The 24603-nt window shown below is 35.7% G+C and overlaps 1 protein-coding gene across 5 annotated transcripts; it reads left to right on the top strand.

Annotated features, from left to right (window-relative positions):
- Positions 1–14597: 14597 nt before the first annotated feature.
- LOC143547046 (pre-mRNA-processing protein 40A-like) lies at positions 14598–23286 on the top strand. 5 transcript variants are annotated; one of them, XM_077038563.1, is made up of 26 exons: positions 14598–14665; positions 15536–15655; positions 15745–16026; positions 16102–16257; positions 16383–16459; positions 17354–17423; positions 17496–17548; positions 17626–17683; positions 17764–18087; positions 18178–18276; positions 18368–18436; positions 18592–18669; positions 18772–18858; positions 18935–18969; positions 19066–19171; positions 19284–19364; positions 19476–19568; positions 19905–19958; positions 20031–20147; positions 21192–21290; positions 21363–21503; positions 21590–21697; positions 21772–21836; positions 21924–22020; positions 22113–22244; positions 22899–23286. In XM_077038563.1, exons 2-26 carry the CDS (start codon positions 15554–15556, stop codon positions 23007–23009), a joined length of 2694 nt encoding a protein of 897 aa, XP_076894678.1. In that variant the 5' UTR covers positions 14598–14665; positions 15536–15553; the 3' UTR covers positions 23010–23286. The 5 variants fall into 5 exon arrangements, with proteins under 5 accessions (XP_076894678.1, XP_076894679.1, XP_076894676.1 ...); XM_077038564.1 differs by lacking the exon at positions 14598–14665 and adding an exon at positions 15244–15370; XM_077038561.1 differs by lacking the exon at positions 14598–14665 and having other exon boundaries at positions 15393–15655; positions 16105–16257.
- The last annotated feature ends 1317 nt before the right edge of the window (positions 23287–24603 follow it).

The raw sequence follows: 24603 nt of genomic DNA, 5'->3' as shown, positions 1-24603 counted from the left end.
GGTTGGAGGATGGAAATGACCAAATGGAGGGAGGGGGAGGTTTTATGTTTGATGGAGAATGAGAGATGGAGGTGGAGGTTTTCAGTTAGAGTGAAAGAAGGAGGCAAGGCTACTTTTTGATCATCTGAGAGCCAATGATATTAAATGCAACAAATCTTTAGGTATGTGTGCTACACTTGGACATGAGATAGATAAACGCTTGTGTGTGTGTTTGTGATAAAATTCGGTTTGAGGTGTTGTGGGTGGGGTTTTGTTTTTGTTAAAAAGGTTAATATTTTGATTATGTTTATATATTGCTATATTTTTAAAAACCAATAATGTAATGTGTTACTAATAAAGGTGATTTATAATAATTCAGTATATGACTGCATTACGTTCATAATGTAATACGCGGGCTTTAATATGATTGCTTGTTTAATCTATATTAATATGAACTTGTGTCCAGTGACGGACCCAAAAAAAAGTTTTCATGGGGGCGAAAGTTTATTGGAGTCATTTGTTTTTGGCCATATAATAACATTTAATGTGCTTCAGATCATATAAACAAAAGATAATAAATGCTATATTTAGTAATAATAAATCAAAAACAACTTGGTACAAGTACAAGCACTCTCTCATGCTATCATAGTATCACACTTACTAAACAAAAAAAAAACAACTAAAATTAAAAAAGAAAGTGTATTGTCAAATAATTTACATGTTTTTGGAGAAAAGTAAACATATAATATAATAGAATATTAGATTTAGGATAAATAGTACGTTTTTACATAGGTCCAATCACTTGCCTTTATTATTATTTCTTTTATTATTGTCACTTTAGTCTCCTTCTTCACTCAATTTGTATAAAAGAGTTACCATGATCTAAAAACTCTTTAGTGCTTCATGTTTCTTCTTTACTTTTATTTTTAGTTGCAGCTCATTTTATGGGGTTGGCTTTCAAAGCTTAAGGAAGGTGATTACAAAATATCATTGGGGCGCTCGAGATTGTCACATAGCTATTACACTAAAGAAAAAAATTTAAGGGGGTCGGATGCCCACCATCATCAAAGCCTCGGTCCTCCTCTGCTTGTGTCACACCCTGACCAAAGCGGCGGAACATGCCGGGGCACTAATAAGATTGTTCAAATGCACATGACACTATTAATGTGACAATATTTAAATAACTCAATGATTTCATTCAACATCATATAACAACACAACTTGTTCATACAAATGAAACAAAGTACAAGGAAAATAAATAGTTAATTTAACTAATAACCTAAACGGTTCAAAATAAGATAACATCAACCAATTATCAAATTTGTAGCATTGCATAGGATATATTTTTTCAACGCGTATGTTAGTGAGCAATTCCACAAATTTGTATATATAATATGACGCAAAAATCCACAATTCATATGTGAAACTATATATAAAAATGACAATTAAGGTATATTAATCATAAGTAAATGAGGCTCCGTCTATTAAGTAAAACTACCAAATTACAAGGAGGAGGGTAATATCATACTTATTGAGGATGAGGATGAGGTTAACCAACAAAAGCAATAAACATTTAGCAATTAATCATATGAGGCGTATAACACACAATTGGGCAATTATTCTAAGCAACACATAACCTAGAGTTTGTGGTTTGAGGATCTAGGTCTTCAATTGTTTCTGTTTGAATAAGTATGCAGCTACCCCCAAAGTATAGAAGAGAAAACGAAAATGAATTGCTCACTTGGAAAAGGTGACGTTGATGAAGAAAAAATCATAGAATAAATCCTCAAGTAAGCAAGCCTGACGGTTCGGCTTAACGCGTGTGTCCTAGATTGAAAGTAAGTCCTTGAGTTAATATTGAGTCTTTGAGTACGAAATATATATGGTATAATGGTTCATAATAACAAGGATTGGGTACGTTTTCGAGATTTTAAGTTATATTTTACAAAACATGGTTAAACAAAGTAAAGATAAAATGAAATGAGATTTACAGGAAACCGGGTCTTTAATGTTTAGTTTTACTCAACTTTTGTTAAGTTTTACATAGGTGAGTTGGTTTAGTGCAAGTGTGCACGATCCCACTAATTTACGCATTAAGATCCGACTTTTAATGGTTTGTTTAGTTTAGTCGGTTCGGGACTTGATAAAGTACCAAATACAAATCCAACTTACCATAATATTAAAATATATGAATTACTTCAATAAAATCAGTAACTTAAACAAGTTTGAGAATTTTTATCAATTAAAGTCCCAAACTCGGGTTTAAGCTAGTGTTTGGTGTAAATCGGCCAGATATTGGTATAAGACCAAGTTTGGTTCCAACACACCATAATCATAAGAAATATAAATTAATAATATAAAATGAAACATAAGCTAAGAAGTTAGGATGATTTTTGGTAGTTTGGACTGTGACTAGCTCTTTAAAACGAGAAGTTCTATTTGTACTCGGTTTTTATCCGAAACTTGGTTCAAGCCAAGATCTGTTCCAACACTTCCACATTTCTAAGTAATATGAGTAATATACAGTAAAACATAACTAAAAAGATAGGTTGAACGCTGACTAGCTCGTTAAGACGAGTGTTCGATTTTACTTGGTTTTGATCCAAAACTTGGTTCAAGCCTTAAATGAGCTTAAACGAACAAAACCAGCAAACAGTCTGCACTTGTACGCTACGCGACCAGCTTGAAAAGACTCACGTCACACCGCGCGACGCTAGGGTTTGAGCAGCTAGTTTCAATTTTGGCAATAATGGTCACTATGGTTTTTTAAGGTTCTTTCGAGTCGATTTCAAGCGAGATAAAATGCAGGTTGAATATATAACTACATATAAACATTGAATAACATAAAACTCCAACTTTTATTAATCTCGGAATATTTTGGTTAAAAAACCAGGTTCAGGTTAAGATAAAAAGAATACAAAATCAAAACCGAAAAACGACGAATTTCACAGGCCGTGTTACAAATTTTTGTAGTGGGCTTTGTTAACAAAATTTGGCCAGGTCTATAAATCTAAGTTTGGTAATTATTAGGTCGAGTCTAAGGGGGTGTTTGGCCTAGCTTATATTTTTGTGCTTATGCTTATATCTTTTTGAAGCTTATAGCTTATTTTATATCATTTAATAAACCCTTTTTAAGTGTTTGGATTAGTTTATATTCTACTAGTTGATTATACATCTTAATAAGTTGTTAAATCCATCCTTTTTAATTTGTTATGGTAATAAGTTACTTCAATATTATTAATCCATCACCATTTGAAGGCAAATGAGTAATTTACCCCCTTAAACAAATAAGCTTCTTCAAATAAGTTAAAATAACCATATTCAAATAAGCTTCTACAAATTAGCTTATATAAGCTTATAAGCCTAAGCTAAAAAAGCTAAACCAAACACCAAATGAAGCTTATTTTATAAACAAAGCTAAAAAAACTATAAGCTTTGCTAAAAAGGCTAGGCTAAACACCCCCTAAATATATATATATATATCGGGTTACCAGCAGTCGGGTCAAACCCAATTAATTATACCTAAGCGTGATTAGGGCTAAGTTAAACTAATTGGGCTTCGTGTATTGGGAAAATTTATAATATTACAATTTCAAGTGACTTTCTGCATCATGAGAGGTACATTATGCAGTTAAAACTGTAATCCACTCATCGCTTCACCTTCCAATTGCTTTCTTACACACATCTGTCTAGCCTTCCACGTATGATCTGCTCCAGATTATTGTTTTCTATTCTGGTTTAACATCCAGCCACCGTCATAAAACATCAATGGCGACATCATAAGTTTCCCTGCATGTGGCTCGTCCTCTTCATCTACAATTTCCCCCCCTTGGTCAATTGCTCAAAGGATGAGCGTTATACCCAAGACATCGGCGCCGTAATACGACATTAAGAATTCATCAACGTCGACCACGATACGCCGCACCTATTGTCTACCACCACGGAGACCATAGCGGCTAAAAATAGGTTTCACGTGCTCATTATGTAAGGTTCTTACACTCAGTTGTATCAATTTTGTATTCAACGGTTTGATTTTTTTATGTTTATTTGAGTTATGTTCGTAATTGATATCTGTTAATGTGAGTGATTATGATGGAATTTGTTAATATTTCTCATTTTTTGGTCAGAGTTAGCATGGGATTTGTGGAGTGGAGGTGTTAATATTATAACCAGATAACACCTTCATCCAGAATGCATCAACCCTCCGAATTCACAAAGCTCCAACGAGTGGTAAGCTACCACCACCTGTCAATGTCTTAGTTTGAAATTAGGGCTATTTTTTAGGTTTCTGTTTAGTATAATGTAATGTTAGCAGCTCTATACCACACCATAATATTACTTCTTGATAATTGCATTGGTTATTTAATGTTAGCACTGATTTCCCTTTTATCATTCTGACTCAAGTATGGACAATTATGGATTCGAGTACTCTGAGAAGGAATTTAAAGAAGAATATGTTGACATTGAAACAATTCGAAAGGTAGACTTATAAAATTTGTGATTTCCAACTTTATTTCGTGCTTTGAAATAGCCTTTTGCTGATAAGAATAGGGCTCTCTTAGATGCGTACTCCCAAACTGAAAAACAGTTATATTTAATAAAATCTGCATACTCCTGATGAATTTTAAAATCCCCAAATTGAAATTATAAATCATGTAGCCGTCAATAAAATACTTAACTGCTCACTTAATTTGCATCCAAAGAAAACCCTTAAACAAACAAGATTTTTTAATTTACAATAGACGTATGATCCGTTACATTAGCCTACATTACTTCTTGGAAGCATAAAAGCAGTTCAAAATACCTTCTTATGAAAACAAACAACTAGATATACATTATTCTTCATTTTTTTGCTGCACATTTTTATTTGCTTCGTTAATTTGACTGTTTATATTTTCCTTCTTTATTTCATGACATCTAGGGCAACTTAATTTGCTAAGAGCTGATGTTGAGGTTAGATACCTTCTGTTCTTTATTGCTTTATTTGGTCTATTGCATTCTAGATTTGTTTTTATGTTTACATGTGTTTTAGCTATGGGCTAGGCACTTCACATACTTGAATAACTATCAGGTGGATATGGGTGTGGTTGGTTTAAGAGTAAAACTGTGTTATGTTGTGGTCTCCGATCCATCATGGGTCGGGTCCGGTTTAGACGAATAGACAGAATTAGGAGTTTAAGCTGTTTTAGTTTTGGCCAAGCCCAAAAGCTCTAATCAGGCCCAGTTTAGTTAAAGGGTTAAACCCTAATTGTCTAGTCTATATATTCTCTCCTGTACTTGTAAGTTTGTATCACTCAATAATAAGAAAACCCTAGTTATCGACAGTGGACGTAGGTCATACACCGTGACCGAACCACTTAAATCCTTGTGTCTCTTTCGTTTATTCTTTCGGTTTTACTATTGTATTCGTGTTTGTGTGTGACTCCGAACCTAACAATTGGCATCAGAGCCTGGTTCTCGATTATACACACAGTTCCGCCGCCGCTGCTCCGCTGCTACAGTACCGCCGCTGCTGCTACAGTACCGCCGCCGCCGCTACAGTACCGCCGCCGCCGCTACAGTATCGCGCCGCCGCTACAGTACCGCCGCCGCTGCTACAATTCCGCCGCCGCTGATTAGGGTTCCGCAACTGCTGGTTCGTTTTTTCTGATCAGTTTCCAGTCCTTTTATTCCTTGGGTAGTTTGGTTGTTTGCTGTAATCAAAACTCAGTTTGGATAATGGCTGAGGACGGAAAGATCAAGATTGAGAAGTTTGATGGTCAGGATTTTGGATGGTGGAAAATGCAAATTGAGGATTTGCTATGTCAGAAAGACTTAATGGAAGCACTAGAAGAGAGGAAACCGGAAAGTATGAAAGATGATGAGTGGAAGGTACTTGACAGAAAAGCCATAGCTGTTATTAGACTCTCACTAGCTAAGAATGTGGCATTCAATATTGTAAATGAAACTACCACATATGGTCTTATGAAAGCCTTGTCAAATATGTATGAAAAGCCTTCTGCATCAAACAAGGTATTTCTGATTAGACAGCTAGTTAACACCAGAATGAAGGAAGGGGCATCTGTTACCTCTCATGTTAATGACTTCAACACTATTATTTCTCGTTTGTCTTCTGTTGATATCAAGTTTGATGATGAAGTTCAAGCGTTACTCTTGTTATCCTCGTTACCCGAAAGTTGGTCAGGGACTGTTACTGCAGTTAGTAGTTCTTCTGGGAATACTAAGCTTACTTTTGAAGGAGTCCGGGATTTGATTTTAGGGGAGGACATAAGAAGAAGGAATTCTGGTGAGACGTCTAGTTCTATATTGAGCACCGAAGGGAGAGGTAGGAGAAGAGAGAAATGTAATGGCAGGGGTAGGTCAAAGTCTAGAAGAAGAAGTCAGTCAAAGCCCAGAAAAGACATTGAGTGTTGGAATTGCAAAGAAATGGGGCATTTCAGAAACCAATGCCCTAACCCCTCAATTTCAAAAGAAAAGAAAGAATCTAAGAAGGAAGTTAATCTGGCCACCGGTTCAGATGATTCAGAAGGTTCAGAAGAGACTCTTATCTGCTGTGTTGAAGAATCAACAGATTCATGGATTATGGATTCTGGTGCATCTTTTCATGCCACTTATAGCACGAAGAAGATGAAGAATCTCCGAACAGGTAATTTTGGTAAAGTTCGTTTGGCTAATAATTATGCTGTTGATATCACGGGGATGGGGGATATTGAACTAAAAACTTCATTGGGCACCTCATGGACTCTAAAGGATGTTCGGGTCGTTCCTAGCCTTAGAAGAAAGCTAATTTCTGTTGGGCAGTTAGATGACCAAGGATATGATGTTATGTTTGGTGGGGGTCAATGGAAAGTTGTAAAAGGGAATCTTGTGATCGCCAGAGGTAAAAAGAAGGGCACTTTATACATGGTTGAAATTCCAGTTGATGGGGTAAATGCAGTGACCAGTGGACCGAGTCAGTCTAGTTTGTGGCACCAACGACTCGGCCACATGAGTGAAAAAGGGATGAAAATGCTCGTTGCTAGAGGAAAAATTCCAGAACTGAAGAAGGTTGAATCTGAATTTTGTGAACCATGTGTTTTCGGTAAAAAGAAGAAAGTATCTTTTGTGAAGACCGGAAAACAACCGAAAGCTCAGAAATTGGAGCTTATTCACTCTGATGTCTATGGACCAACTTCAGTCTCTTCTTTGGGAGGATCGCACTATTATGTCACCTTCATTGATGATTCGACACGCAAGGTATGGGTTTACTTTCTTAAAAATAAATCTGATGTTTTTGATACTTTTAAGAAATGGAAAACTGCTGTTGAATTGGAAACTGATTTGAAGGTGAAATGCTTGAAGTCGGATAACGGTGGTGAATACGTTAGCAAAGAATTCCATGATTATTGTGAAGAGTACGGTATTCGGATGATCTTTACAGTCCCTGGCACTCCTCAACAAAATGGAGTGGCAGAACGAATGAACAGGACGTTAAATGAAAGGGCAAGAAGCATGAGACTTAATGCCGGGCTTCCAAAGACGTTCTGGGCAGATGCAGTTAACACTGCAGCTTATTTAATTAACCGGGGATTGTCAGTACCGCTGGGTTTCAAGACACCAGAAGAAGAGTGGAAAGGTAAAGCTGCAGATTATAAGCATTTGAAAGTCTTTGGGTGTAGCGCTTATGATCTAGTGAAAAATGACAAGCTTGATGCTAAAGCTAAAAAATATGTTTTCATTGGATATGGGTCAAACGAAATGGGCTACAGGCTTTGGGATTTAGAAAGCAGAAAAGTAGTCAGAAGCAAGCATGCAACTTTTAATGAGGCTGAGTTATACAAAGATAGAAACACTTCAAAATCAAGGAATCAGAAAAAGCAGGTTGAATATGAAATTGATGCTCAGAAAAAGACAGTTGAGTCAGCTACCGAACCCGAGACAGAAACTGAAAAAACCACAGTTCCTGAATTTGAAGATGATGATATTGGTGGAAATGAAGAGTCAGAGGGAGTCTCTGACAGTGGGAGTTCAGAGTCTGAGGATGAACAGTCTCCACAAGAACCTGACCCGCCTCAGCACTGGGTTAGGAGGTCCACCAGAGTTTCTAAACAGCCGGTACGTTACAAACCTTCAGTTAATTATCTCCTTTTAACTGAAAATGGTGAGCCAGAGAGTTATTATGAAGCACTTAAGTTGAAAGATTCGCTCCAGTGGGAGCATGCTATGAAGGAGGAGATGAACTCTTTGAGTAAAAACCAGACATGGGTTTTAACCAAGTTTCCACCAGATAAAAGAGTTCTACAGAATAAATGGGTCTATAGAGTCAAGGAAGAACATGATGGGTCTAAACGATACAAAGCTCGTTTAGTGGTCAAGGGTTTCCAGCAAAAGAAGGGAATTGATTATAATGAAATATTCTCTCCAGTTGTGAAGATGACCACCATCGGATTGATCTTAAGTATTGTTGCTGCAGAAAATTTACATCTAGAGCAATTAGATGTTAAGACATCATTTTTACATGGTGATCTTGACGAGGAGATCTATATGGCACAACCTGAGGGATTTCAGGTTGCCGGGAAAGAAAAATGGGTCTGCAAATTGAAGAAAAGCTTGTATGGTCTGAAGCAGGCACCTAGGCAATGGTACCTAAAGTTTGATGATTTTATGGTGAGAACTGGGTACAAGAAATGCGAGGCCGACCATTGCTGCTACTTAAAGAAGTTTAAAGGCTCATATATCATTCTACTTCTTTATGTAGATGATATGTTAATTGCAGGATCTGATATGAAGGAGATTCGCAAGTTGAAGAAACAGTTGTTTGATGAATTTGAGATGAAAGATCTTGGTCCAGCCAAACAGATTTTGGGGATGAGTATATCCAGAAAGAAAGATGGCTCCATAACACTATCCCAAGAGAAATACATAGGGAAAGTGTTAGAAAGATTCAGGATGAATGATGAGAAGACTAAACCGAGAAACACACCTTTGGGAAGTTATTTCAAACTTACCAAAGACCAGTCTCCCAGAACAGAGGAAGAAAGAACAGAGATGGCTAAAGTTCCGTATGCATCTGCTGTTGGCAGTCTCATGTACGCCATGGTTTGTACACGGCCAGACATTGCTCATGCTGTCGGGGTAGTTAGTCGTTTTATGTCGGATCCTAGAAAGGAACATTGGGAAGCGGTGAAATGGTTACTCAGATACTTAAAGGGTACTTCCAGTTTGGGGTTATGTTTTAAGGGGAAGGATACAATTCTCAGGGGTTATTCAGATGCTGATCTGGGTGGATGTAAGAAGACGTTTAAAAGCACTACTGGTTATGTTTTCACAGTTGGGGGAACAGCAGTATGTTGGATGTCCAGACTTCAGAAAAGTGTTGCTTTATCAACCACTGAGGCAGAATATATGGCAGCAGCCGAAGCAAGTAAAGAATTAGTATGGTTGAGAACTTTTCTTGAAGAGTTGGGAAAGAAACAGGCAGAGTTCTTCTTATATTGTGACAATGAGAGTGCAGTGAAACTTGCGAAGAATCCAGTCTATCATTCGAAGACTAAGCACATTGGGAGGAGATATCACTTTGTCAGAGATTTGATCAGTGATGGTGTTTTCAGTTTGAAAAATATCTCAGGTGCTAAGAATCCAGCAGATATGTTCACCAAGCCAGCGATACTGGATAAGCTGAAGCTGTGCAGAGCTTCAGCAGGCCTTCAGGAATAACGTTGAGAAGGCGAATGGTAACTAGGAGGTGCAAAACCAGATGGGTTTTATTTTACATGTACAAGGCAATGCAGGTGAAGACATTTTACGTCTCCAAATGGGAGTAGGTTGAAATGTTTGATGCATCCAAGTGGTGGTTTAGAGAAGATGTCTCGAAGCCCAAGTGGGAGATTGTTATGTTGTGGTCTCCGATCCATCATGGGTCGGGTCCGGTTTAGACGAATAGACAGAATTAGGAGTTTAAGCTGTTTGAGTTTTGGCCAAGCCCAAAAGCTCTAATCAGGCCCAGTTTAGTTAAAGGGTTAAACCCTAATTGTCTAGTCTATATATTCTCTCCTGTACTTGTAAGTTTGTATCACTCAATAATAAGAAAACCCTAGTTATCGACAGTGGACGTAGGTCATACACCGTGACCGAACCACTTAAATCCTTGTGTCTCTTTCGTTTATTCTTTCGGTTTTACTATTGTATTCGTGTTTGTGTGTGACTCCGAACCTAACAAACTGAACCCAAATCAATATGTTTGCTTATTAAGAACGGGTTGATGCATTTTGACCCGTATGTTATCTCATAATGGATCAAAGCGTTTTTTTGTCTGGTCATAAATTTAATCGAAAGTGATATGTTCTATTTTTTTGTAATGGGTGAAAATGGTTTTGGTTTTGGTTTAGATGAACACCTTCGTGTTTTTACGAGATCAAAACGGATGTAGTCGGTTCAGGAATAAAACTGAACCTGAATCAACCCGTCTGCGTTTTCAGAATGAATCAACGTTTTTGTTTTAGCCTATACGAATTTTTTGTTCTCTACCGGGTAGAAAGGGGTTTTGTTGGTCCCGACATAAAACTAAACCGAAACACCCAAACGGCCCATTTTCTGTTTTACAAGGAGTCACAAAGTTTTTGAATTTATTGTTACATATAACCTTTTATTACTTCCATAAATAACAATAATAACATTGGACCATTTGCATTTTTATGACTGATATACCTAAAATGTGTTGGCTTATTATGACCGATGTACCCAAAACATGAACCAACCACACCCGTTATTCATAATACTGCAAAAATCTCTATTACCTAACATGTAGAGTGAAGAGTGATTGACAAATAACTTATTGGTACTCCGTTCTCTATCATTCATGACCTTTTTCCTATAAATGAACTGGACTAACATGAACAAGGGCATGTTCCTGTTCACTCATTTAACTTTTAACGAACACGAACACGTACACTAGGTTTAAACTGGTTTGTATTTAATATATATGAATTTATAGGTGTACTAGCAGTCTAGCATATTTAAGTGATGATATGATTGTGATTTGTAGATGTCTTGCTATGGGGAGGCTAATGGGGTGAGCTAGGACAAGAACAGTGGCAAATGGTCAAAGAATTGCAAAGACTAAGAAAACAAAGGTTTAAATAAGTTGGAAAGGATGGTTAGCTTTTGTGGTTGATGGTCCTAAAGTTAGCCATTATTTGAGTATATATAGTTCTTTTCTCTTTGATTCATGGCTCAATTATATCTTAATCTTTTATTGCATTTCTTTGACCATTTAATTTGACAAACGTTTGAGTTTATTGAACGAGGAGAAACAACAAATTAGAATTGATGTAGGCTGCTTAATAATAAAAATTGTTGTCTATAGTCTCCAATGTCCCAAGTGCTTATGGTGGTTTAATTTGTGTTGCGAACCTTAATACACAAAGAAATATTAAAAAAATACACCATACTTCGCCTCATCGCGGCGGGTCAAACAACTAGTATTATTCTAATTCGGATTTAGTGTATTTGGTCTAACCCATCGAGTTTATAAGAAACAAATGAGCCGATCTCCACATGGTTTTACGTGTTAAACCCGTTAATAATGTCTAACTTGTTCCATAAGTGATTGCGTGTCTAATGCGATTGATTATCTATCTCTTGTGATGTGTTATTATTTTCTCAGCCCTATTTTTATGGTCGTCACACATTTGTTACTTGTTAGTTTTGGTTGTGGGTTTATTTAATTACATCGTCAATGTGTAAACTTTTTGTTTATTTGAGACAAAAAAACTTGTGCACTCGCTGTCTTTATATTTCGGGTGTTATTTAATAGTGTCACGACTGGAATTAGTCGATTGATTGGATTAAAACCCTAGAAGCTGAAAACCTTGATTTAGATCGCTACGTCTCACCCCTTTGTGCGATCATGACAATTCAAGGTTTTGGTAAATTAGGTTGTCTTAGTGGCATTTAGGCTTTAACATTCATTAGGACAACCATTCAGACTTAAGACTACCTTTTAACCATTAAAAGGTTATGAACCATTAAGAGGCAGTCTCTTAATAACCATTAAAAGACTATCAAACAACCCCTAAGAGCATTCTCATCCAACCCCCTATTTTATGTGGGGATGAGTTTTTATAATTTAGAGAGTGATTTAGGGTGTTATCACTGTAGAGTTTTTTTATTTTAGAAAATGCAGTGATTTTTCTGTATATTTTAAAAAGAGATATCTGCATTTTGCCTCCCTGGGTAATATCGGCGGGAGCTGGATTGGCCACTAAAAAAGAATTTACGCATGTTGTATCATTGGATTTCTCGGGCGGGGTTTTTTAACTCCTACCGTCAGTTGACTTTCATGTAACCCAGAAATTGATGAACTCCTTTCTTCATCTTCATCATTTAACCCAGAAAATGATGAACTTCTTCATCGTCTTCAATCAACAACCTAAAACACAACTCTAATCAACAACCCAAAAACCCAAAGAACCCTAAAAAGTTACAGGTTTTCCAATATCATGGATTACAACAATTAATCATCAAACAAGCATCATGTAGTCTTTCTTAGTCACCTTCACCATACTCGCCCTATCCGTCACACCCACCACGTACCGGAGAATCCTCCACCACCCATTTTTCGACAAACTCAACCACACCGCTGCCGCCGACTTCTGACAACCCATTTTTTCACGAAACCCCAAATCAACAAACCACATATCAACCACCATCGCCGGAAGTTCCGACGACCCACCCAATGGCTCTGGCACCGACGAAAAAGTCCGGGACCAAAAAGTCTGGGTACGGTCACCGCCATGGCTCAGATCTGTAATATGAAGATCAGACAGATATTTATATCATCGCCATCTCCAATCATCATCATCATAACATTTGCATTCATAAACAAACACACAGTCACACATATATGTATGTATAGAGAGAGAGATTGAGAACAATGTGGGTGGGATTATTATTATTATTATTTGTAACATTTGAATTCATAAACAAACACACATTCATACATATATGTACGTAGAGAGAAAGAGAGAGAGAGAGAGAGAGAGAGAGAGGGGGTTTGAGAACAAGGTGGGTGGTGGGGTTATTATTATTGTTATTATTATAATATTTGCATTCACAAACTAACACACAGTCGCACATATATGTATGCACAAATAGAGAAAGAGATTGAGAACAAGGTGAAAGATGATGATGATGATGAAAGAGATTATTATTGTTATTATTATTATTATTATTGTTATTATTATTATTGTTAAGAGATGAAGACCAAAATGCCCTTGGCATCCGTCAGTCAACTGACGGTAGGAGTCAAAAAAACCCGCCTGAGAAATCCAATGGTACAACATGCGCAAATTCTTTTTCAGTGGTAATCCATCTCGCGACGATATTTTCCAGGGAGGCACATTGCAGATTTATCTTTTAAAAATTACAGTTCATACCATATAATTTTTTAATATATTTTAAAAGTAGGTGTTAGTAAAGGAAAGAGAAATGTTATGATAAAGGTATTAAAAAGTATTATTTAATTGAAAAGATATAGAAAATATAGTGATTTTTAGTGTAATTTTGGATTTAGAGACATGGAGTGGAGTTAGATGTGAATGCTCTACGACTTTAACTACATTAAGAGCGGCTAAGACTTGAATTATATTAAGAATGCCAAATACTTGAGTTCAAAAATTCCAACCACTACGTTATGAACCATTTGCTATCTTGATATCAGAAACAATTACGTGATATTACCATAATTTCAAATTTTCAATTCAAAATTCCTAATGAGACGATATAGTCTTACTTAAGATTTTTATCAATCTCTTTCTTTCGATTCTTATATAACCATTAAAATCTTAATTTGTTACCTTGAATTGTAAACCTTACAAACCTAATTAATACCTGACAAGATAATAACAAAACACAACCTATTCCGTTGAAGTGGCACATATTACTGCTAAAGAAAAAGTTTATCTTTTTTTTTTTGAATTGTAAAAGTTTATAGATAAACCAAAACCACAAGCAGCCCCTCCACAACTCGAAGGAGAGACGCCCCAAAAAACAAACTACACTTTAAATTTACATTACACAAATCCGACCAATCTATCGATTTACATTTCGACATGTTTTTAAGCCAAAGAAACTCCAAAGACTTTATATCGTCGAAATTGTCTTCAATCTTGGCTTTTTTTTTCCTTCAAATATCTTCTCATTTCTGGTTTTGAAAGATCTCCAACAAACAACTAGCAACATACCATCAAACACCTCCTTCCGTCGCCCTACCAACCCCACAAAATGGCTTGATTCCAGCAAATCTCTAACCAAATAAGTGTATATCTACCGAACCTTACACTATAGATTTACAAAGTCCTACACAATTACAACAACCGAGCACCCGAACAACACATGACCCGTCATAACTTGGAATCCATTCATTTCCGCCCGTGAGACATTAATTATCCCAATGATAATAAGAAAAATAATTAATGTAATAATAAGAAAAATATCTTTTGCTTTAGAAAGACAGTAATAAAAAATATCTACCGAAGTGAAATAAATAATAATTGAATAATAAGAAATAATAAATAGGGCAGAAACAAGAAAAGCAGACGGTCCTTTACCCTTTTCTTCGCCCCGTTGCCCGACATAAACACCTTTTGCTGCTTCTGTTTGCTTGCTGGAGTCAGTCTTCTTTCTGCTACACACTTCCAATTCACCGGTTCGATCTCTCTATATTACAATTCGTTAGTTAGGTTTAATTAATCCTGCATTCATCGGTTGAACGTATCGCCAATCTTCTTCAATTTTCAAATTCTGTTGAAATTGCTGTTTGATTATCAATGCTATCATTCACGATGTCTGAAATTTAAGGTTTGGCGTCCGATCATAGGGTTTTAGCTTCAATTTTGAGTTATAATTTGCTAATTGCAGGTTTAATTATGTATGTATAGTTTTAATTTAAGAGAAAATGAGACATCTAAATGATCGGATTACTTTTCTTGGGTTTTACAAAATGGTTGATTTGTTATATATTTATACCGGTTGTAAGTCTGTCTTTTATCTGTTAGTTATGCTTCTGAATTAGATTTTATTTGTGATGATTGTTGTTGCTGCGTATCCGCTCCACACATGCGTTTATAATGTATATATTTTGAATCTGGTACGGCATGCTTATACCGCTATATAATTGCCACTTTCCGTATTAGCGTTGTTTCTATACTAAAAAACAACATCTTTTGTTTCTTGAAGCCATTGATGCTGCTTGTTTAAATGAGACTATGTAATTATGTGTTTAAGAAAGAGCTTAGCATATACTTTTGCTTCAAACTTCTATATTTACAGCTTGCAGAATTTTCTAGAATGCGTAAAGATACACTTTTTACATAATTGTTGAAGTTAAAGCTGTTGATTCAAACATTCGCAAGTGAGTATATTCATTAAGTTATAGTTTTCACCAACGCCACAAAGTTATAATTTTGGCATTAGGGATTGTTTTTAACTCTATTTTGATTTCCTTCGTTTACTGTATCACATTTAATACTCTATTTCATTTTCCTACCATTAATGTGCTACTATAATGCGCTGTCAGATATTCTCTATTTCTTCAATGGCCAATAATTCTCAGTATCCTGGCATACAACCGCCGCCTCGACCGCATGGTGCCGCCATGGGACCACCTCCAAACAGTTATCCACCAGTGGCAATTCAAGTAAGCTTTTTATTTTTTTCTAACTTTTTTTCTGTAATTCTAATCATTTTGAATCTGAAGCAACTGTTCTAATATTGGAAATTATTTAGTTCCGTCCCGCTGGACCACTACGGCCGCCAACACCATATATGCCTATTGTATCTCAACAGTTTCTAGCTGTCGGGAGGCCAAATATGGTGTCTCAGCCAATGCAACATTTACCTCCTAGACCTGGACTACCAGGTCCACCACTAACACATGGCATGGTGCCGCCGCCTCCACCACCGCTGCCTGCCGCCCAAGATTTTTTAGTGCCTGATGTTCAACCGCAGGCCCAACAAGCGGTTCCGGTACCTAATAACTATGGGCCTGGTCTATCTTTAACGTACAATGTAAGTTACTAAGTGGATTTAAACTGTGTGCAATTTAATCAATTGCATTTTTTATTTATGTTAAATTTGTTTTAGCAGTTACCAACAGCAGCTGCCGCACAAGTACATGTGAATGCAGAAGCAACCAGTCAATACCAGCCAATATCATCAATAAATTTGCCAAGTTTTCCTCAAGGTGGACCTACTATTTTGCAGCCTACTGAACAGACATTAGTTGCATCTTCCGGTCAAGTAAGGATCAATGATTCTTTTCTTATTTGTTGTGATGCACATTTGTTTCAAGTTTTACAGTTGTTTAATAATTTACCATATATGAAATGGTATATATGACATCACACATGACATTGAATTATTAGGTAACAGCTGACCTACCAAAAGCTGTGGAAAAGGCTGCATCGGATTGGATTGAACATACTTCTCACAAAGGAAAAAGGCATGTTTTTTTACCTTATTCTTGTATCTTCTATTATTGTGTTCTGATGTGTATGCTCTGTATTTATTGTCAAGGATACATGTGTGCACTTTATGTTACGCATGTATTCTTGCATACATATGTTATGCATATACATGTATATTTGTCTGTGTGTGTATATAGACATGTATGTATTTATTTCTTTGTTTATATAGACATATATGCATGTATGCAATGTGTTTGTTTATGTATGTGTGCATGCCTCACTTTTTTTATCTGTTATCTATTTTCTCTTAAGATGTTATGCTTTAAAATTTTATATGCAGCATTTTTCTCAATTGACATACAAAGCATGTGCTTTATTATTTGTTCTAAATGTCATACCTAAAAATAACAAAATATGCAAGTGGAAACTGGAATGAAGTAAACATTTGTTAATTGGGACCTATTATAACTAGTTTGAAGTAAAGACCTGGTAATCTAATACATATGTTTACCACGATATAATTAAGGTAGTTGTAGCGAGGGCATTAGTACGCTATGTGCCCCACAACATGTGGAATAAGAATGTTCAAGTGATGATTATATTTGTTACAAAATTGAGGACGGAGAAGAGGAATAGAAGTTTTTGTGTTCTTTGTTTTTTGTTTATACTTAATTTGAGTGTAACTTTATACCTATCATATTATTAAATTTACTTTAGAGCGTGCTTTACGTATCAACTGGTGAATAAATGTTATTGATTTTGGTGAAATTAACCATTTGATTCACCGTATCATTTTTTTTAATGTCACTCTAGAGTTCATGTCTGTTGTTAGGCATCTAAAACACCAGATTTTTTAATTCATATCATAATAACATAATTCCTTCTGTTGTGCTTTGCATTTTATAAACGGTACTCTATCATTGTTTCAGGTACTATTACAACAAAAAGACAAAAATATCCAGCTGGGAGAAGCCTCTCGAGTTGATGAGCCTAACTGAGGTGTGTATTTAAAAGTTAATTACTGTCATTAAGTTAAATGTTTAAGTTTGTAAATCAATGTCCATTAAACAGAGGGCTGATGCATCTACAAACTGGAAGGAATGCCCTGCTCCTGATGGAAGAAAGTGTGTATTCTAAAACATTCTATGCTATCTTATGTTTAACTTTCACAAATGCATAATAAGTACTAACTTCTGTTTAGGTATTACTATAACAAGGTTGCTAAGCAATCAAAGTGGAAAATACCGGATGAACTCAAGGTCTTTTTTTAACATCAGTCCGTTAATTCTGCATTTACTTAGCTTTTAAACTAATTCAATTTATGAACAAATATATGCAGTTGGCTCGTGAACAATGGATAACCAAATGTAACACCAATGAACAGCAGTCAGCAAAGGATCCTGATAATGAAACCGTGGTTCCATCAGTGACTCCTGGTTCAGATAGCCCGTCTTCTCAGCCTCATGAACCAGGTTCGAGCCCTGCCACAGTGGCTAACCTTATTCCGCTTGTGCCATCAGGATCTGTGCTGACTTCTGAGTCAAAAGCTTCCATTGAGTGTTCTAAAGTCACAACAAATGCTGCTGAAAATACACCAATGCTTGAAACATTGGAGAATGTTTCAGCAATAAATGCTGTACGTTCAGAAAATGGTAACATTGAGGTAACCCCCCATCCCACCCTCTCTTTCTTTTTTCACAATTGTTGCATTTAAGCTGTAAGCATATTTTAAATCTAATTACCCGAAGTATAGGAATCCAATAGAGGCACTGTAACTAATGATAACACCAATGCTGCTGCTTTAGAAGAAAAAACGGTTGATCATGAAACCGTAGTTTATGAGACTAAACAGGTATTTATCAAATCTTATACGTAAATACTATTTTACATTTATTCATTTACTTTAATCTTCTAATTATATATTTATTTGCCATATGATTCAGGAGGCTAAAAATGCATTTAAGGCTCTTTTAGAAAGTGTAAATGTTGCTTCTGATTGGACTTGGGATCAGGTAATTTGCAGACTGTTTTTTATAAGTAGATCTGGCATTCAGATATTTTGACATCTATAGTTTTATCATGCAATGAGAGTAATTATTTGCAGACTGTTATTTTATAAGTTGATTTAGCATTTAGATATCTTGACATCTGTAATTCTCTGAATCAGACAATGCAAGTAATTATTAATGACCGAAGATATGGTGCTCTTAGAACAATGGCAGAACGGAAGCAAGCTTTCAATGAGGTAATCATTAACTGAATGTTTGCCACTTTATGATTTATGTGTGACCATTTATAACATGCATACATATATACTAAACTGTATATTTGTATTCTTATGTCTTAGTTTCTAGTACAAAAGAAAAAACATGAAGCCGAACAGAGGCGGGCTAAACAAAAAAAGGCACGAGAAGAGTTCAAGAAAATGCTGGAAGTAAGTTCTAATTTTCATTTTCTTCACACCTAATTTGATGCAACTGTTTTTTTATCGTATTTGACTTTCTTCACAGGAGTCGAAGGAGCTCACAGTGTCCACTAAATGGAGGTCTGTCTGTACTTTGGAAAGTTATTATTTTCTTGTATATATTTGTTTACTTAACTGTTAATAATAAGTATATTTGTATAATATTATTGTATATAGCAAAGCGGTTGCTATATTTGAAGATGATGATCGTTTCAAAGCTGTTGAGCGGCTTAAAGACCGTGAGGATATTTATGACGATTATATAATGGAACGTGAGAAAAAGGTCAATTCCTTGAAGATTTATTTATTATGGGTTATATAAGTGCTCATTGTTTCCTAGAGATCTTTTGAAAGTTATATGTGACCTTATTATTATTTGGTTAAATTGTTATCAGGAGCGGTCCAAGTATTTAGAGGAGCAAAAGAAAAACAAAAAGGAGTACATTGAGTTTTTAAAATCTTGCGACTTTCTTACGGTACCTATCTCTAGCACTTTTAAGGAAAAATAGTTAATGTTTTTCACTTATTTTATTATTTCCAATGTCAGTTTATTTCCATCTATTTGACAAATTAACATCTATATACAGGCAAGCAGTCAGTGGCGGAAAGTGCAAGATCGCTTAGAAGCTGATGAACGTTGCCTTCGCCTTGAAAAAATTGATCGCTTAGAAATTTTCCAAGTACTTTCATTCAAGTTTTTTTTGAATTTTAATTGTGTGTGTGTGTATACAAATATAGGATCATGGCCGTTTTGGACCTCCCAAATATTTTAAGAAATCTGAACAACCGAACTTTTTATCTATTTAATATACTTTTGAGGGTAGTTTTGTCAATTCATTATATGTAAATTGGTTATTACACATATATGTAGTCTGGTTACTACACAAAAAAATGACAAAAATACCCTCAAATATGGAGTTCAGAAGAGATCCAAACCCTATTATATGTTTGTGTTGTATGTTAAATTTGCATTAATTTCTAATTTTATTTGTCAACTAAATAACGTTTTGTCTCAGGAATACATACGTGATTTAGAGAAGGATGAGGAAGAGCAGAGGAAACTACGGACGGTACCTTAAATATATAAATTAAATTGACAGTTGTAATTTACTTTTACTCTTATTTATATTTCGTTTATACAGGAAGAGTTAAGAAAAACAGAGCGTAAAAATCGGGACGAATTCCGCAAATTAATGGATGGACATATTGCTTCTGGGACGCTTACTTCAAAAAGTCACTGGCGTGACTATTGCATTAAAGTAAGCAAATATAGTTTTCATCTTGTAATTACCCAATTCTCATATTAGAACATGGAAACTAGGGGTGGCAATCTTGACCCAAACCCTTTCAAATGGGTCAATTTAAGTTGTTTTAAAAATTAAATGAGTTGGTTTGGGTAAAAGGTTCTAACTAAATGGGTCAAAATGAGTCATTTGAAATTATATCCTTTTATTTTCGGGTCAAAATGGGTCGACAAGTTCAAAGAAATGGGTCGATGTGGGTTAGTGTCCTAAGGAAATGTGACAGGTTTAGAATCAGAACGGGTTTTCGTACTAGGTAGGTTTCGGCACGAAACGGGTTTCAGATTGGAACGGGTTCGGTTCAGGTTTCAAGCCAACACGAGTTTTCACCCGTGACGGGTTGGGTTTTGGTTTCTTTTGTTTCTTTTTGGTCTATTCCGGACCCGTTTTTGTCCGTTTTTCTAATTTCGTTTTTGTTCAGTATGAATTCTTTTAGTTTCGTTTTGATTGATTTTTTCGATTTCGATTGATGTGGTCCGGTTTTGGCTTTTTGTTTCATTTTCGTCGATTTTTTCCGTTTCGGTTCAATTCTCGGTGGTTCTTTTTTATGGAACGAGGACAACGTAGGAAACATTTTAGTGTTTTCATTTTTTTTGTTTATGATTTATATTTTGAATTATAATTTTTTTTATTATTTTTGAATATTTTTTTGAGGGTTTTTTTATCTTAATAGAAAACCCCTAAAAAAATAATAAAAAAATCATAACTTAAAATATAAATAAAAATCAAAAAATCTAAAAAAACTAAAATGTTTCTGCCGTTATTCTCGTTCACAAAAAAAAAAAAAAAAAAAAAAAACCACGGTCCGACCCTAACCTATTCCGACCCAAACCAAAACAATCTTTTTTTTAATTGACCCGTTCTGACTCAAACTCATTATGACCCAAACTCGTTTTGACCCATGACTCATTTCAACCCATAACTTGTTCAACCCAACCCAACCCATTTGCCACCTCTAATGGAAACACATCTTACTTGTATATATATTGTTTTGCATTATAGGTTAAAGATTTGCCTGCATATTTAGCTGTCTCATCAAACAGTTCTGGCGCCACCCCAAAAGATTTGTTTGAAGATGTAATAGAGGAGCTAGAGAAACAGGTAAACCTTGCCCGATCATATATAGTTTTTTATTATTTACAATTTCAATCTGTATTATGTTGTATATCGCAGTATACTGAAGACAGGGATCATATAAAAGAAATAGTGAAGATGAAAAAGGTTTCCATTTTATCTACATGGACACTTGAAGACTTCAAAAATGCAGTTGCTGAAGATCTGAACTCACACCCTGTTTCAGATGTTAATTTAAAGGCAAGCTTTGACATATATAATTATATATTATTTCAGACTATATTCTTTCTATAAAAAAATATAAAACATATTTTACTATTTTGCAGCTTGTATTTGATGAGTTGCTAGAGAGAGTTCGAGAGAGGGAGGAGAAAGAAGCCAAAAAGCGTAAACGTGTTGCGGACGACTTTTATACGTCTTTGACCACTTCTAAGGTTTGACTACATCTTTAACTACTTATATAAAATATGTGCTTTTTTTTATTTAGTCAAGTATCGTCTTGTTGCAGGAGATAACTTCATCTTCTCGGTGGGAGGACGTTAAGCCTCTCTTTGAAAACAGGCTAGAAAACTGGTATTTTCTTTATTTCGTTTCTATACATTAATATTATTTTTGTTGATATATATATATTCTATAGCTTAATCATTGGTTGTTATATAGGTTTTGTGTGGATGAAAGCTTCTTTAAGGATATGTTTGACAAACACATAACAGAACTAAAGAAAGCAAGAGATGAGCGTAAGCACAGGGAAGATAAGGTACAAAATAAGTACAATATCAAATATTTGTTGTATTATTATTATTATTGTTGTTGTTGTTATTGTTTTCTTAATGTGAGAGAAATATACAGGCTAAAGATAGAGATAGGAGAACAGAAAAATCAAGAAGGGACAAAGATGGTAAAGGTAAAAGTGATAAGCGACGAAGGGACGAGGGTAGGGATTCTCACAGACATAGTACCGAACACAAAAGGACAAAACAGGTATTATTATATATATAACAAAATAAAACTTTGGTGCCGCAAGTCCCCGATTGGGCCACTTGACGGCACCTTGGTGGTCGACGTCACCTTTTGTTTTTAGTTTTGGCACCATAATGAACATAACGTAAATCGATCAAATGCCAATTTTGTTTTTCTTTTTTGTTTTAGTTCCGGTACCATACCGAATGTGAAGGAAACCGACTGAATTCACTTAACACACTGCATTTTGTTTTAGTTATGGTACCTTAACGAATGTAACAAAAACCAATCGAATGCCAAATTTGTTTTTGTATTTATTTTGTTTTAGTTCTGATACCGTAACATGTAAATGTGGCCGACCGAATTTGCGTAGACTCACCGTCTCAACACCCAGGATTGACAACGTTCAAGTTTTACCGACGCCCGAGTTTTAGTTCCGATATCATAACGCATGTAACCGAAACCGACCGAATTCGTGTCAACTTACCGCCTCAATGTCTGGGGACCGACAACTCTTGGGTTTTACCACCGCTCGAGTTTTACCGACCTATCCTGGCGCAACGCGCTGGATGAAATACTAGTTGCGCCGGATGAAATACTAGTTTATTATAATTTTGTTTGAACTTAGTGGTTTTTAGTTTGTTTAACATAATGAAGTTATTTGTTGTGTTATAGGGTGAGCAACAATCATCTGCCTCGGGTGAACATGAGAGCCGACATAAGAGACACAAACGAGATCATAGGCGTGATGATCAGAGGGTAGCTGAAGATGGTGAAGTTTGGTAGTTATGTAACTGTTTTATGTTTTGTAGATAGATTTAGATTCTTACAGTTGTCTTTTTGTGCATGCTCATACACAAGTTGCTTTATGTGGCAAGTGTTTGAAAAGGTGAAGTTAGTCAATACACAACTGCAGTTAGGAGTGGGCAGAAAATCGGACCGGTTTGGACATGGTGGACCCCAGATTCGGCCGGTTGGTTTGAATCAGTAGTTGAACTTGGTGCTCCGGTGATTAAACTAATACCGCTTTTTATAAAAGATTATGGATTTGTTTTGATGACTGGTGAAATTATGACAATTAGGGCGTGTTCGTTTCACATAATTCGTGAGAATTCAAAGGAATTGGAATTAAAATCCCATGGCATGGTGTGTTTGTTTCGTTAGAATTGGAATCTTAATTCCATTTTGGTGTGTTTGGTTCAAAGAATTGGAATTGGAATTGGAATTGGAATTCAATTCCTTCAAATTCATTTAAATACAAAGATTTCAAATCCTTTCAAAATGTGGAGGAATTCAAGGAAATTCACTAAAATCATACATTTAGAATTCAAGTGTTTATAAACATCATATTTTGTTTCTAGTAATTTGGTGGGTTTCTTTTTTCAACCTTTTCACTAGACTCTACATTTAGAAGTGTAAAAAAAACCGTTTTCAAAACCGTACAGGTTCCAAGTCAAACGCTTTTGACTTTTGCCGATTCAAATCGGAATTGTTTCCAAACGAAAATGAATCGGTTTGGGAAAAATCAATTTGGTACTCTTCTCTGCTAAACAAGTTTATTTTATATAGACATCGAGTACCATGGTATTTAAAAATTTTAAACGGGACGGGCATTGTAATAGATTATACCATGGTACTTGATATCTATATAAAAAAAACTTGTTTTGCGGAGACGAGTCGTCCCATTAAAAATTTATAAATACCATGGTACTCGATATCTATATAAAAACAAACTTGTTTAGCAAAGACGAGTACCAAATTGATTTTGCCCAAATATGTCCCTCCATGTTATCGTCACGTAGTTAGCGGGGTTTTAAAGCCCCTCTTCATAAAGCTCCGTTGTGGTTTAAAACCACCTTACCGCCCCCATTATATACGTGTGTGAGTGAAAAGCAGCCGTGGCCTCAATATGCCGCCCCGATATGTGGTTTCCGGATTCAGCTTTACCGCCCCTCAAAGTCGGATCCAGCTTTACCACCCCCCAAAACCACTTGGAACGGTGTTGGGGACGGCAAAGCCCTCCAGGTCGCCCACAATAGTGAGCTTTATGTTTACTCGTATAGGCGCATCAAACCTGAATGTATTAATGTCTTTTTTAACGTTAGAAAATGTAATACACATGGTGTTTTTATAGTTTAAATGCTTAGTTTTTATATAAATATAGTATTGTAGAACTTGTAAGCATAGGTAAGTATTTGATATTTCAAGTTAGTTTTCGAGATTAGTTTGATGTGAGTTTCGAGTAATTAAAACCTCGATAGGTAACGTTTAGCAACATAAACATATATTCTTGCTGCACTGAATACGACAGTCTTTCACTAGCCAACCTCGGGTGCCCAAGTCGATATGGGGAATGGTCTTACAATCGGATATGAAACCG

Source organism: Bidens hawaiensis, unplaced genomic scaffold (genome assembly GCF_021521415.1).
Source record: "Bidens hawaiensis isolate Kalapana, Puna unplaced genomic scaffold, B.hawaiensis_p1.1 tig00014582_1, whole genome shotgun sequence".
Classification (NCBI taxonomy): Eukaryota; Viridiplantae; Streptophyta; class Magnoliopsida; order Asterales; family Asteraceae; genus Bidens; species Bidens hawaiensis.
This window is presented reverse-complemented; position numbering and strand designations above follow the sequence as displayed.